The 16418-nt window shown below is 34.1% G+C and overlaps 1 protein-coding gene across 1 annotated transcript in view; it reads right to left on the bottom strand.

Annotated features, from left to right (window-relative positions):
• The window catches only part of LOC149846111 (zinc finger (CCCH type) helicase family protein), a 30266-nt gene extending 27534 nt beyond the window's left edge, over positions 1–2732 (bottom strand). Inside the window, exon 1 of the mRNA XM_089990481.1 lies at positions 2579–2732. Coding sequence (XP_089846607.1) covers positions 2579–2720 — 142 coding nt within the window. The 5' untranslated portion in view covers positions 2721–2732. The remainder of the gene's footprint in view (positions 1–2578) is intronic.
• Positions 2733–16418: the final 13686 nt, after the last annotated feature.

The raw sequence follows: 16418 nt of genomic DNA, 5'->3' as shown, positions 1-16418 counted from the left end.
TATTTCTTAGTTTTCATTTAAATATACTTGTATTGTGTTTATCATTTTCAAATTGGGTTTGTAACGCAGACAAGGAACATCCAAATTTTGAGATGTAAACCCAGAAGAGTGTGACTTCGAGGGAGAACATGATTTCAACATAACAAACATGGATTTAGCTGAGCCCAGTATTCCTTCTAATGATGCATTTGATGATGAAAAAGAAAATTATTAACATCCATTACTTCATCAGGATATACTTTGGTATGTAATTTAGTTCTTTTATGCTTTACTTATTTGATTGATATTTAGGTCGGTTTATGTAATTGCTTTACTTATTTGAATGATAATTTGATATTTAGGTTAATATACTACATGCATGATAAATGATATTATGACAATGTTAACTGTTAAATGTTAAAATGTTAAAACTTCAAAATTATATATATATATATATATATATTTTCATTTTTGCCCCTGCCGCACCCCCGCACCCAGGTTTTTTGGAAGTGTCGCATCCCCACACCCGCACCCTCACCCGCACCCATGTGACATAGTACAAGATGCACCACGATAACACTGAACACCTTGGTCAATACAACCAGACAACCACCAAGATGAAAGATCGGGTTTCCTCGCTTAAAGACGGCTTGGCTCTGATACCGTGTGAAGGTACCAGGGATCGACCACCACAAGAACACACTCGTACACAAGAACAATTTTAATGTGGTTCAGCTGAAATGTAACCTACATCCATGATCAAGTTTTATTCCCCTCTCTCATGCTCCTTTACTAGAGAGGAGCTTATATTTATAATAGGCATGGGTGGTACATGTAGATAAACCTCCAACAATTTCACCTTCCTACTATCGTTGATACTCTCTTGATTTCAAAGAGTTTGAATGTAATAATACTCCATATTACATTGGGACTTTCTATCTTTGGACTTCACGTTTTGAGACTCTTTAAAACCTTCTTCATGTTAGAGTTCTTTAGGCTTATCACATGAGATCCTTACGTTGGACGTGGACCTTGTGCTAGCCGAGAGTCCTACACATTTAATATATAATTGGTGAAAATCAAATAGTTAATTAATTTACAAAGGCTTTGTCTACATGTTGACATTGCAATTGAATAAAAAAGCTATCCATGGAGCTTGCCCGCACAGCTTAAGATGGGTTGTTAGTCAGGGCATGACTATCAAGTGTTACTACGAAGAACAAGAATTCAACATTGTTATTTCTAATGTATAATATTGTGATATGCTATAACAACAGATTCATAATGCCTGTCAATGCCAGCAGTAATTCTGGAATTTTCTCAAAACCTTAATATATTAATGAGATTAACAAGATAGAGGCTAGTTGTCATTCTCTACAGCTGCAACCTTAATTAAAAGATCTAAGGGGCACATTGAAGAAACAAATTGTGTGAATTAAGAAAGTAAAAGGAATAATCATTCAAACAGAGTATTTAGAGTTGCTTTTCATATACCTCGTGAGCATTCAAGATTAACTGTAACAAAGACTAGCAAACTATTAAGAGAGAAATTATCATATAGCTCATCCACTGCAATTATAGGTAAGATATATAGCAACTTCGATTGGTAAACATATCATTATGAACCTTCATCTATCTTCATGTGATCTATAAAATCTGAACAATTGAGAAGCTGAAACAAGTGAATATGTCACCATGAAGTGTTTCCCCCTAATCTTATCCACAAATCTCCTTGCAATACACGAACAATGAAGCAGATACTTGCACACATCCTGATATACACGTGTGCGGGTAAATACTGGCTACTAATGAAGGTAAGGAACTAATGAGTAGAAATCACTCTTTTCTTCAAAATTTTCCATTTTTTTGTAAATCAAATGTTATGGATGAGATCTACGTGGTTTGTTTAGTAGGAAACTTGTTCGGAATCATGTAATTATGACAAGTAGTTAGGTTTTTGAAAGGGTCCAAAAATCAATGAACCACAATGTGCCAAAATTTCATAATTCAAAAAAATCTCGTTTTTACATCAGAAAAGCACGATCCAAGACTTGATCGTTAGCAAACAAACCATGCTGAAAACATCTCTGTGGTTAGACTGAGTTGATACAACTTGCATCTATGATTTCTAACTCATTAGTAGCAGATATTTTCCCCACATGTGCTCTTTAACTCTATGATGATGACGCGAATCTTAGGATGCCAGAAAATGCATCGATCTATAGTACAGCCGCTAGGGAGCGATAACAAGCACACTCCTTTTATGTGATCGGAAGTGTCCTTGTCGATATGTATGAGAGAAGTGTCGTGCTTTATTTTCATCCGATTGAACCAATGCACGCAATTCACGCGGAGAACATGATGATATTAAAACTTCAAAAAAAAACGTTACGAATAACAAGCCTGCCCTACGAGTTTTTTCTTCATGTAATCGATCGGGATAGTAAAATGTATATAGACGAAAGAAGGAAAACGAGTAGAAGATGGAATGGAACTCCCTTAAACTAAGATCACTCGCAGGAAACCATGAATAAGAGCGAGGCGAAAAGATGAGGACGCGAGAAGGAGAACTTAAAGAGGATTGAGTTACGATTGATACCGCAGCCGGTGTCTCCGACGATGAGAGTTACGCGATTCATCTGGATCTTTTCCACGATCAGATCCTTCATCGCCATTATAGGAAGAGGAGGACGAGGGATCGCAGAAGATGAAGATGGGGAGTGAGAGGAGGACGACGCCATGCCTTCTCTCTCTCTCTCTCGCTGAGAGAGGGATCCCTTGGGCCCAGACCTTTTATCAAAAGGCAACAGTGGAAATGCTTCCTCGAGAAGAAACCTCCTAATTTTGGCGGGAGTGTTTGGCTTACTAGCAATTCAGCGTTTATTTGTAATGACAAGGAATTCAAATTTTTTTTGTAATGACAAGAATACGAATTTTTATGTAAATGTAATTGAATTATTCTCTCAATTTTCAAAAAATGCTGTGGAATATTTAGGCTACTTACCTTTTTGGGGGGGGTGGGGTCGGGTTGTAACGGGGATTCACAATGAACCGAGTATGCTCCACTCTAAGCTCGTCTGTGATTTAAATCTGTTGAGCTTGAATATGGTTCTAAGGCTCGGACAAGCAAATGAACCGAGCTTTACCGAGCCGAATAAGGCTCGGATACAAGTATATATATAATATATTTACAATTCTATGCAATAAGTTATTGTTAGTGTAATGGGCGGATCGTTGGTTTTTTATCAAAAGTCTTGCGGTTTGAATCTCGTTTTTTACTTTTCCTACTGTTAATATAGAGTACTTTTAGTATGTATATATTATTTTCGGTGCCAATGATTGAAAAATATGTTTTGGCTTAGTGGGTGGGTCACTTGGGTAACTTGAGAGAGGTTTGTGTTCAAAACCCACGGTTAACATTAAAGCCCAAGCTTAAAACCGAGCCGAGTTCAAACAAAATCATTCAAGCTCAGCTCAAGATGAGCTTGGACAGAAATATTTTGCACCAAACCCAGTTTGAACAGCCCAGGCTCTCTAACTTGGCTCGTGCATCCCTAGTTGTGACTCCTAAAGGTGGTAGAGGTGTAACCACGTCGATTAGGTTCAGGTTTGGTCAAACCTGTTTTTTGAACCAGATCTAAAAATAATAACCCAACCCAATTTGGTATGGGTCTCAGGCAAGTCTGGGTTCTACTGAAAGTGCAGACTCATATGGGCTAACATGGTTCAAGAATAAGTTGGGCATGGTCTTCAAGGGACCCATTTCTTATCAAAAAATGATTGTACTATATGACAAAAAATGACATATTTTCCGAAATACCCATCCTTTTCAAAATCTACCCCATATCCAAATTTGCAAATGTTCAACTTTTTTATGATCATTCTACCCCTCACACGAGTGAACCTTATGAAGTTTGTGCGATATATCGGTACACTCTCCGCGTATTGCAAACTGTCACTAAAAGGTAGATTACCTCATGAAATCCACATAAAAAATTTTATGAACTTTTTATAACTAAAATATGTTAAAACTTTGCATATATTTCACTAAATCCGCATATACAGTACACAGTTCACATACTCAAATCTGTGAATTTTCAATAACTAAAACATGTCATAACTTTGTAAATATTTCACTAAGTTCACATATATAGTACAAAGTTCGCATAACTAAATTTGTAACCTTTCTGTAAATAAATTTTGTGCAACTCTACAAATATTCTGCTAAATTTGCATGTATAGTATAAAGTTTGCTTAACTAAATTTATGAACTTTTTATAACTTAAACTTATCATAATAGCACAAATATTTTAATAAATTCGCATATATAGTATGAAGTTTGCATGACCAAATTTGTGAACTTCTTATAACTGAAACATGTTATAACTTTACAAAATTTTCACTAAATTCGCATATATAGTACAAAGATTGTAAAGAACCGTGTGAATTTCCTGTAAATGGTTGATACTCAAAGAGATTCATAAATCTGTGATGATTTGTCGATATAACATGTTGCAAAGTTCTGTGAAGTTCGCACTCTAAAATAAAATTGCAAATAAGGTTATTGTGAATATGCACTTTATATGCAAATTTTTTAACAAAAAATACATATCTTCGTAAACACCATAAATATTAAGGATAAATAAAATGTGATTTTTCTTCTTTTTACAAAGTTTTGTACGATCATTAAATGTGACCCTTCGATTGTTTAAAAATTGAATGCTCGCAACCTAGTGTTATTTTTGCATAAACTAAGTTTTGTAATTTATTTTTTTTTAACATTGGCATGAGTTAGTTATTTTGTATAAGAATTGCATGGTTTTCAAGTTATCTTTTCATGTTTAACCACCTATTACATTTCTTTTTGTTGATGATATCATTTGTGTATAATCATCCATTTGTCTAACCAGTTCTTTAACAATTCATATATAACTATTCTCCAGTTTTGTTGCCTATATGTTGCATATCTTACATTATAAACATGATTAGGGAGCATTTTTTTTTTCTTAATGATTCAAGTTTTTGCATCATCAACAGACTATTTTGTTTATTTTTTGCTATACTTTTTCAATAGCCTATGTCTTGTCTTTATTACCTGCATGTATACCTATATTTTTTTTTTTGTTATTTTGGAAAATTTTGAATTTGTTTGTTATAATATGATAATTGAGAAGATTGTCTCAAAGGGGTCTACACCCACATCATTTGCTAGTATTGGAACACAATTGAAAATGCCAATGAAGGAAAAATATGACATAGGTGATACTTTCTACTAAGAAGTATGAAGCAGGGTTAACACGTGAGTAGAAAAGGTGTTTGTGTCATTGCAAAAAAACAGGATGCCTAATATTTTTACAGAAAATACAATGTCATTAATCAAAAACTCATAAATTTGTGCTCATACAAACATCAACTAACAACTCTATCATGGTCCAAATATATAATACTTGTAAATTTTTCTATAATTATTAAAAAAATATAATAAAAACAAAACATCTAAATTTTTTTCAATAAATAACCCTAGTTAAATTTTGAAGATAAAATTTCTTTAAAGAGAGAAGGATGTAAAACCCATAATTTTTTTATATTTTATGACCTTGCAACCATCCTCCATAAGAACCAACTAAAACTCTTTTATTAATGAACCAATAAGAGTCACATACACAACTCAAAAGTGAAGTAACAACTGAAAAAATTAAAAAGAACTAAAGAAGCAAAAATAGAGCCACTTTGTCCATTGCTGAAACTAACAAGCGCAAGTATGACTCTCATCCATCCCCAGTAGCCAGTCCAACCTCATTGTTCACCATGTCTTGTGAAAAACCAACAAAGTAGGGTGTTGTTATCATCGCAAAATTTTTACTTTTGCAAGTCAAACTGACCTTTGAAAAAGATTTTGAAAATAACTCACCTCTGTTTTAAAATGTGGGATAATTTCGAAGAATGGGACTCACTTGTCGGTACGAGGTTCAACCGTTTCGAGCACATTTACCAGGGGTAATTGAACCAAGGATCAATTGTATGTTTAACTTTGCTCAACTTGTCTAAATCATGTTATATTTCCTAAATGCACAAAGAATCAGGCATGTGCTATAGCTTTCTGAAAATGCAGATTTGAAAACATGATGTTTGTTTTAAGATTTGAAATACTTGAATTTTTTTGGAAAAGATAACACTTGGAAAATCGTGAACCATGGTGAGAGAATATTTATGAGGAAAATGAAAATCAATTTCTGAGGAATTTAGAGGTTTTGTGAAAATCGATTTTTGAGAAAACTCCAATAACTTTGGAAAATTTGATTTCTCTGAATTAGAACTTGGAAATTGAAAATGTAACTTGAAAAATCAGGGTTTTGAATTTGGGAAATGCTTGAAATATCATTGGAAAATCAATGTGTTGAGAAAATCAATTTTTGAATAATACTTAGAATTTTTGAGAAAATCGATTTATTTGAATTCAAATTGGAATTTGTAAATGAATGAAATGAATGAATATGGATTTGAAAGACTTGATTTTGAGGAATTGAGAAAATATTTTTGTATTTTTGAGAAATGCAGTGCATTTTGAAGTTAGCCTAAGAGTGTAGGTTGAATGTGACTAATACGAAGATCACAAATCTGGGTCTTATTCGTATTCTGACTATGGCCATAAATACAAATTCCACCGAGTTTGTCAACTCCATAAGAGCTAGTGCATGTGTCATTCGTGTAGACCATAGTGGATTTGTAAAGAATGTGCATGAATTGGCATACACAACAATTATATATCAAAGTTTAAAACTATATGCACTGTAAATCCTAATCTAAGCAGAAATTGAAATTCTTATTCCAAATTTAATTAAAATTTACATCACTAATTGAATTTAAATACAGAAAAATAAAGTCTTCAATATCCCTGTAAAACTAGAAAACTTGTTAGTAAAGATATGTTGGCTTTTCTAGGTTTATCTAGCAATATCTGGAAATTACTGGATTTTGCTAGATATAAGCCTTTTTCCATGATTTCCTGATATAAAATTAATGAAATATGAAATAAAACTAAATAAATAATAAAGATGAGATTTGAAAATTCGAAATTGGGGTCAAAATGACCAAAATACTCCTCATAGCAAGACTATGGCCTTAAAATCAGGGTTTTTAGAAAGATATTTTGTAAAATACAACTTTTGAAATACAAATAATGATAAATTAACTCAAATATGATATGACATGATTAAAAATATGAAATTTAGGGTTTGTAAATTTCGAATTTGAGGTCAAATGACCAAATTACCCATGATAGCAAGACTATGGCCTTGAAATCAGGGTAATCTCACATAAATTTTAGTAAAAACTTTGGATTTAGGGTTTAAATGAAGTCAAATAAGCACAAAATTGGGCATGAAACATCCTAATATGATTCTAAACATAAAAAAACCCTAAAAACATGAACTTATACACGAAAATCAAGAAATATCACAATTTTGGCAGTGTTTTTAGATCTTTCAAGTACCCTATTTTGCAATTTGATCTATTCAAGCCTCAAATGAATTCCAAATTTAATACAAATCGACACATATACTTATTATAACCCTAAAACCAGATTGAAATTATAAAAATATATTTTTGATATTATTTCAACTCAAAAATTGCATTAAAACCCTAAAATAAGCTATTTTTATCCTTGGTCACAGACCAGTTCCAGAGTTAGACCCTAATAAGGGGTCAATTCACCATAAAAATTTTTGAAATTTTACAGAGATAAACAAGACATAACAACAAAGATTTCCCATTTACAGATCGAAAAAAGCATCGCCGGTTAGGGAGAAACCTTTCCGACAATCTGGACTAAAATTTAATGAATCTAGCATTGGTTAAAACAGATACTTTGGGTTGAAAATACAAAAATAAATAGCAAACCTAATCAAGAATTTTTGAAATTTTATCAGTGAATAGTAGACCTAAAAATAATGAAACTCCTTTTTTACAAATCATGAATCGGATCTACGGTTTGAGATCTATGATGAGTACAATTCAGATTAAGGTTTTGGTAAACTCTAAAGAGTTTTAAATTTTAAATCTGATTCTCTGACAGAGGAAAAATACTAAACAGAGGCTAAAAATTATCAACATTTCACAGTAAATAGTTCACATCAATAGAAATCCACTGCATTTTACGGATCTTGAATTGAATATCAGATAAGAGAAATATCATAACTGCAAATTATCTATGAATTTCAATATCGATTCTAAACGACTGAAGATCACAGTTTAATCTTTTATTTTTTTTACAGAGTTCTCGAATTCCAAAACATCCAAAATTTTTACAGTAGTTCACTGACATAATCATGTATCACATATTAAAAAATCAAAAAATTACAGTGAGTACTTCAATACAAAATAACATGTTCTTTACTGATCTAAGCTTAAAACACACAGAAATTTAATAAAACTCAATAAAACATGCTCTAATCAATGAAAACAATTAAAAAAATACTTAAACTGTAAAACAAAATTAATTTCTATGATGGGATACATGTAATAAACATTAACACATAAAAAAATAAATAAAACACAGAGAATCCATGGCTGAAATTAATATTTACCTTTGAAATCATGGATTTAACCCATTTAACGGGTAAATCACATGTTTTCTTGGTTAAGAACATGAAAATCAATACAATAATCGATTCTAAGGAATTATAATCCCTGAAAAAACAGTAAAATAGGGTTACATCACCTTCTTGGGTCGATTTTGGGGTTCTTTGATGAAATACATGGTTAAATTCATGAACACAAGAGTTTCCATGGTGAAATCTATTGAAAAATCATAAAAAAATAAAAAAAATAATATTAAATAACTCACCTAGGGGCTGCAATGGAAGAAGGTGGAGGTGTTGGATAGGAGAAAGAAGCCACGAAAATTTGAGAGAGAAAAGAGCTCCCTTTGACCCCCTTTAGCTCCCCTATTTATAGATTTTTTTTTTTATTTGTTTAGGAAGAGTTTTGATTTTTTGGACTCTTTTTAATTGTTTTTGATAAACCACATGAGGAGGACGATTTTTTTTTAGAATTCTAACCTAAATGGACTCTAATTAATCCCTAATTAACACCTAATTAAACCCTATAAAGTCCAAATGTGGCACCACCTAGTATGGATCCACATTTGGTTTTTAAAACTTGAATTTGAAACCTTTAAAAACCAATGGTTTAAAACTTAAATAAAATGGATTTTTAAAATTGATTTTGACTCCTCTAAACCCCTAACCTAACTAGGACAATGACTAACCCTAGTCTAACCTTGACTTCTTCAAATGTGGCGCCACTCCGAGTGGGCTCCACTTGAATTTTCAAAAATGATTTTAAAACTTGAAAAATAAGAGTTTTTTCAAAAGAGATTCAAAAGTAGACTTGAAATCAAAAGTTTTAAAATGACATAGAGTTCCAACTGGGTCAGAACTCCTCTGGATATGTCACCAACTAAGTGGACCCCAAATCAGAGTTTTGAAAATTTGAAATAAATACTGAAAATGGCTTTGAAAAGGGGTTAAAATCAATAGTTGAAATTCAAAGTTTTGAAAGTAGAGTCTCAAGCAAACTGGAACTCTGGGTTAGAGTCCTGGATTTTAGGACTCTGTGATTTTGGTTTTTAAAAGCCAAATGAAGGAGTTTTTAAAAAGGTTTCATCAAAAATGGTGAAACAAGTCAGAAAATACAGTCATGGCTAGACTCCTAACTCAATTAGAACTCTGAAATAGAGTCCTGAATTAACTGGACTCTACAAAATGACCTAATTTTTGAAAAACAAATAAAAATAAATGAAAATAAAAGTAAAAACAGACTCTAGAACAGACTCCTGACTGGATTAGGACTCTGGGACAAAGTCTTGATCGGACAGAAACTCTAAATTTTTTTTGGTATTTTCTTAAAAACAGATGAAAGAACTTGTGAAAACAGTGAAAGCAATAACAAATATTGAAATAAAACAGAGTTCTGATTCAACTGAGACTCTGGGGACAGAGTCCTAATTGAACTAGAACTCTTTAATTTTTGAATTTTATGAGAAAACAAATGAGAAAATTTTGAAAAACAAGTGAAAACATGATGAAATTGAAGTTTTGGTTTAGAGTCCTGATCTAATTAGGACTCTGAGAAAGAGTCGTGATTCAATCAGAACTCTAAGAATTTTGGTTTTTCGGGTAAGCAAATGATGAATTTTAAGCAAAGCTTTTGAAAACCAGTGAAAATGAAGTGAGAAAATGAACTTTGGATAGAGTCCTGATTCGATCAAGACTCTGGAGTAGAGTCCTGTTTTGATCACGACTCTGGGCTAAAACCTCAGAATTTCAAAATTATTTGATAAAAGTATAATAGTTTTGGTAGATAGAAAGATTTTTGAAAGATTCTCTCACAATTGAAATCAGAATCAGAGTCCTGATCCAACAAGAACTCTCTGAACAGAGTCCTGTTTTGACTAAAACTCTAAGTTTTTGACTCATTTTGAAAGATTTAGTTAAAAACAGGTAAAAATAGTGACAAAAGACAGAGTCCTAGTCCGACTGAAACTCTGAAGAAGAGTCCTAATCCGACTGGGATTCTTGAAGAAGAGTCCTAATCCAACTAAGACTCTAGGATTTTGGCCAGAACAAAAGATTTTGAAAGGTTTTCTTAAAAACAAGTAGAAAAGGTAGTAAAAGGTAGAGTTCTGATCCAACTGAGACTCTGAAAAAAAGAGTCCTGATCCAACTAGGACTCTAAAATTTTTGAGATTTTTGATAAATAAAGGAATTCAGAAGCGACACCACCTAAATGGGCCACATCTGAGAATTGAAATCAGTTGAAAATTGAGTTTAAAACGAATCCAGATTGTTTCCTGAAAAAAACACTTCAAAATATAAGGTCCTGGAGGTTGGAAAATGAGAGAATGTTGATTAAAAACCCAAGTTTTAAAATTGTTTTTGAAATAAAAGTTTTAAAACCCGAATCTGGATTAAATATTTTGAAAACATGAGTGTTGGATCTCGAAAATGATATGTAATGACATGCAATGCCATGCAATGCAATGAAATGGTATGCCGAATGCATGCAATGACACATGAAATATATAAACACTGGATGAGGGTGAAAATTTGGGGTGTTTACAAGTGTCAGAACCGAAATTCTGAGCACAGCTACTTTTAAAGAAACCAGGTGAGACAAATAACATGGATAAGATTTCATGCAATGATTTGAGTGAGTGCAGATATAAAATTTGCAGCATTCAAATATTCATACCTACCAACAATTACATATGCTCACCAGTCAAGAACAGTAAAGCAGTACCATATATCAAGAACTAGATAACCAAACCTTGCAACATGATTTCAATAAGTAAATCCTATGCTACCACCAAATCATGTCATGATATAGAGAATGATTCAAACACGCATGACCTAATGCATAACATGAAAAATGCATAATTATGTGCAATGCATGATTTCTTTTGTTATCTTTCATTTAAGTTTCATCTTTCCATATGCATGCCCTATTAAATGCACACAACTTTAAGTTCTTCTTTTTAATTACCGTTGCCCGCGGATACATCAAACGGGTACAATCCCTAAGGTCAAGTAGGTTTCCAGAATAGTTTAGCACACAATTTATATTTTATTACTGAGTTCCAACTTAGCCCTCGACCGAATCACCTTCGGAACATTAGACATCTACATCTAATGTCGGGGACACAAGGGACACCCCACGCCCACAAGTGCCACTTTCTTGGTACCATAAACAACAGACGTGTCAAACACACCACTCCCGGGTAAAGTGGCGGACTCTCCCTAAAACCGTGGCCAGGAGAAATAACCTCAATATCGGGTTCAAGGGACAAAATTACAGCACACGAAGTTTTTGTATCCTCACAGTCTCTCCACGACTGGATCTCCAAGATTCTCATACTCCAGATGAGATATCCCAGAATGTATATTACACTGTTCTTATTCATTATATTTTTATTAAAGTTAATTCTTTAAGTTTGCAACACCATATGCAAAATTAAAGTGAAAACCCTCATCCACCCTTGCGGGGACCCATTCGGGACTCCAGCCTGTATAAACCACTAGAACAATGTAGTAATGTGCCAAACCATCTTATGTGGCTCAAGTGATGCAGTTTAAAAACATATGTGAAAGAAAACTATACCCACGGCTCTCCAGGCCGATGATGATCCATTTAAGCCATCGATGCATCACACAATAAAACCCAAGTAGTAATTATTCATACACTAAGCCAAAGTGTCAAATGCATGTATATTCATGCAAATATAAACCCCAAACATGTACATGTAATTATTCAACCATATTCACTTTTACTATGTTTGGTAGCTACATCATATACGTGTATTAACCAATGCACATTTCCTTTGAGTGTGAGTGTGCTCATAAATTACACATACTCATCAAGCATACATGCTTACAAAAGTCTCAATAACTTGGTAGTTAAATGACAACACATTCTCACAATAATGATAGCATCACCAGGACAATGAACCACTGTTTAGCAAGATTAACCACATATACATATTGCTGGGCAGAACTTATAACTTTCGTACATGAACACATATGTCAACCTAACATTAATGAACAATATTAGAATTATGAACAACATCAAACATGATAAACATAGGTAACTTATTAAGCGTATACCAATGCGTGTTGGACTGTTAGTATGCCTATTACAGCTTTAGAGAGGTCAACACATGCATTCAGTTCCCTACAAAGAGTTTATTTTCTATTTGGCACTGAGACCATTTTTATTTTCTATTCAGATCTGAATTTAGATGATGTGCTAAACCTATTAAATCAGGATTGATTTCCAGGACCAACAACATGATTTCATAACAGTCAACATGTCCAAATAGAAGTATCTATTATTAGGTTCAAATGAATATTTAACACCCATTTATCTGGCTGATCAATATAACAAGAGAGCATGCAAATACAGGATTGATTAGGATCAAATCTAGTACGGGTAGTTAACACATAAGTGTCCTGACTTAGTGTTGATCAATAACAACACAGGTGTGAATAGATAACAGGGAACTCAATCGTCTAAGTTCTGACTGAATATCTGTCAATGATAGTACATGAGTAGCTATGTTGATAAAAAAAAGAAACCAAGTCTATTAACGAATACTATAACATAAAGATTCACTTTATTGTCAAATAGAAAAAAAACCACTAAAATAACGAGTAGCAACAAATCTATTAATAGATATCAACGACCCAAGGATTTAAAGATTTACATAGCGGGGGTTCCGCAAACCCTAATTTGAACATTTTACAAGAAATAGACTTAAAAGATTCAACTAACAGAAATTTCACCATTTAAGTTATGTTCTGCCAACCCACTACCAACTAGGGTTATAAAAATCATTCATGAACCTCCAACTTCAGTTTTCACCTTTCATTTTCTCATCCTATGCATATTCACGATGAAGAAACCCCATGTCCTAAGTGGTATACCTAAACAAAATTTAAAACAATCTAGATTCGAATGATCGGTTCTAAGATCGAAAACCCCCAAATCAATTTTTATTTTATTTTGATCATGGCAGCCGAATCCCCCAAATCCGATTGATTAGGGTTTCCGTCAACCCTCATAACCTTCTCCCACTCCTTTATTTATGACAACCGAAACCCCCAAATCAAAGATTTGGGGTTTTCCGATATGGGATTTACCAAAATCTCCAACTATCACAACCTAAGAATCTTCAATAACTCTAAAGAAAAACACATCATCCTACCAACCACCGAAATCCCATCAATGCTCGAATACACCAAAACAAAGAAAAGAAACCGAAAACCCCAAATTTCTCAAATTTTTTCCGGCGTTACGAACCCCACCTCTCAAATCACTACCCGAAATCGAACTCAGGTTCGATCCCTCACCCAAAATCCAAGAAGCACTGTACCATTTTTGAAGCTTTTCCGGCGATCGGAGGCTGCAATCGCGTGGGTAGGGCCGCTGGTGTTGCTCCACTCACTGCTGTGACAGACGAAGCCCCTGTTGGTTGTGGATGGCCGGAGCTTTGCTGGCGACCGAACCTTCCTCCAACGTGCATAAACTGACAGAGAGAGAGACGGGGGAAGAGAGAGAGCCACTGAGTGAAGAGGGAAAACCCCCCTCTCCACTCCTCCTTTTATCGACCCCAAAACCCCTCCTCTACCGAGAGGTGCGGGGTCGGTTATGCCCTGCGTACCCCCCCCCCTCTGCGCCTTTCTTGTTTTCGGTTACAACATTATCGGGCAACCCTTATCGGGTTGCCCTTTCTTTCTTTAAAAAGGCTGTTACACGGGGTGGGGCTTAGGTTTGGACCCGAGACCCGTAACCCGACTCCAAGCACTATGGATCCACAAGTTGGATCCAACTGTGGATCCTCGGATTAACTTTTAAAAATTAAAATTTTATTTATTTATGATTATACATATATATATATAGATATATTAAAATATATATATGTATATGGATCCGGTATATGGATCCCATACCCATCTACGCACCCCTATTAAATAATTATTCTCTGAATTATTTAATTAATTAAAAATTATTGTACTTATACATACATATCAAATTTACGAGGTAAATTTATTTGAAAAATCTCTTTATGGGTTCTGGATCTGAAATTTGGATCCCAGGCCCAAATTTAGAAAAATACCCGTTATTTTCCAATAAACTTAAACAATTAGTTGTTAAAAATTGAGGTTATTATAATTAAATTTATATGTTGTGCATGTTTTCAATGTCTAAAACTCGTCAGACAAGAATTCTCTTGTCGTTCGATTTCATGAGACTTACTGAAATGATCCACCAGTCCCATCTATATGAGTGTTATGAAAGGTACCAAAATATAATGAAGATTGAGAATGATAAAGAAAGGGACAAAGCATTGAAATTGTATTATGCGGAGCAATATCCATTATATATTGAGGTTGAAGATCAAAGGAAGCATGAGGAAGAACTAAAGATGAAGAAGAATAAGAAGAATGGCGAAGAAAAGGAAAAGCAAAGGAAGGAGGAGAATGAAAAGCAAAGGCAAATGAAGAAGGAGAGGGAAAGGAAAAGGCAAAGGAAGAAGGAGGAGGAGGAGGAGGAGGAGGAGAGGGAAAAGCAAAGAAAGGAGGAGGAGGAGGAGGAGGAGGGGGAAAGACAATTGAAGAAGAAGAAGGAGGAAGATAAGGAAAGACAAATGATGAAGATGGAAGATGAAAGGCAAAGGAAGAAGCATCAGGATGAGAAAGAGAAAGAAAGGCGAAGGAAGGAGGATGAGAAAGAGAAGGAAAGGCAAAGGAAGGAGAAGGAGGATGAGGAAGAGAAGGAAAGGCGAAGGAAGAAGGATGAGAAAGAGAAGGAAAGGCAAAGGAAGGAGAAGGAGGATGAGGAAGAGAAGGAAGGACAAATGAAGAAGAAGGAGGACGAGGAAGATAAGGAAAGAGAAAGAAAGAAGCAGGAGGAGAAAGAGAAGAAAAGGGAAAGGAAAAAACAGGAGGAAGAAGAGAAAGAAAGGGAAAGGAAAAAGCAGAAGGATGAAGTGAAAGAAATGAAAATGAAGGAAGTAATTGAAAAGCAAAGTAAGGAGCCAAAGGAGCAAAGAAAGAAAGAAGAAAGTCAGAGGATGGAGGGAGGGGATGAAAAGGAGAAAAGTGTGACCAAGGTACATAAATCGATCATGTTTGTCATGATTTACTATAAGAGTTATTACTATGTATAGCGATTAATATAATAACGATTATTATGTATAGCGATTACTATGTATAGCGATTATTGTGATATCGATTATTATATATAGCGATTACTGTGAACGATTTATTGTTATATGTATGATTATGTATAGCGATTAATGTGATAGCGATTACTATGAATGATTTACTATGATAGCGATTACTATAAAAGTGATTCACTATTATAGGTATGATTATGTATAGCGATTACTGTGTATAGCGAGTGTGTAACGATTATTATTATAGCGATTACTGTGTACAACGACATGTAGAAGTACAAGTGAGACTAATTTTGATTTGATACGAATAATATGTTATTTTGTGTTATAGGGAGGTCACAAGAAAAGTAGAGAACTAGGTGAAAAGCTCAGAGGACAGTGTCAGTGACCTGTAGTTCTGTCGTAGTATGAACAACTGAGTGACAATCAGAAGGATTGATTGCGAAATATGCACTTTGACGACCTTCTAGACAAGCATTCTTTTGAAACATGTTGGAACACCATGACCCATCTAGTAAATAAGTGGAATAATAAGACGAACATATTCCAGTTTGATTCTTTTGAGATCACCATGACCCTAAAAGATGCGACATGGATTATGGGTCTTAAGTGTCATGGAATTGCTATCCTATTACGAGATTCAAACTATACCGCAAGGGATAAGTGCATGGCCCTTCTAGGAATGTCGATGGAGGAATGGAGG

The sequence above is a fragment of the Nuphar pumila genome, chromosome 2, assembly GCF_984573655.1.
Source record: "Nuphar pumila chromosome 2, dmNupPumi1.hap1.1, whole genome shotgun sequence".
Lineage (NCBI taxonomy): Eukaryota > Viridiplantae > Streptophyta > Magnoliopsida > Nymphaeales > Nymphaeaceae > Nuphar > Nuphar pumila.
The sequence above is the reverse complement of the archived record's forward strand: the minus strand, read 5'-3'. Positions and strand labels throughout refer to the sequence as shown.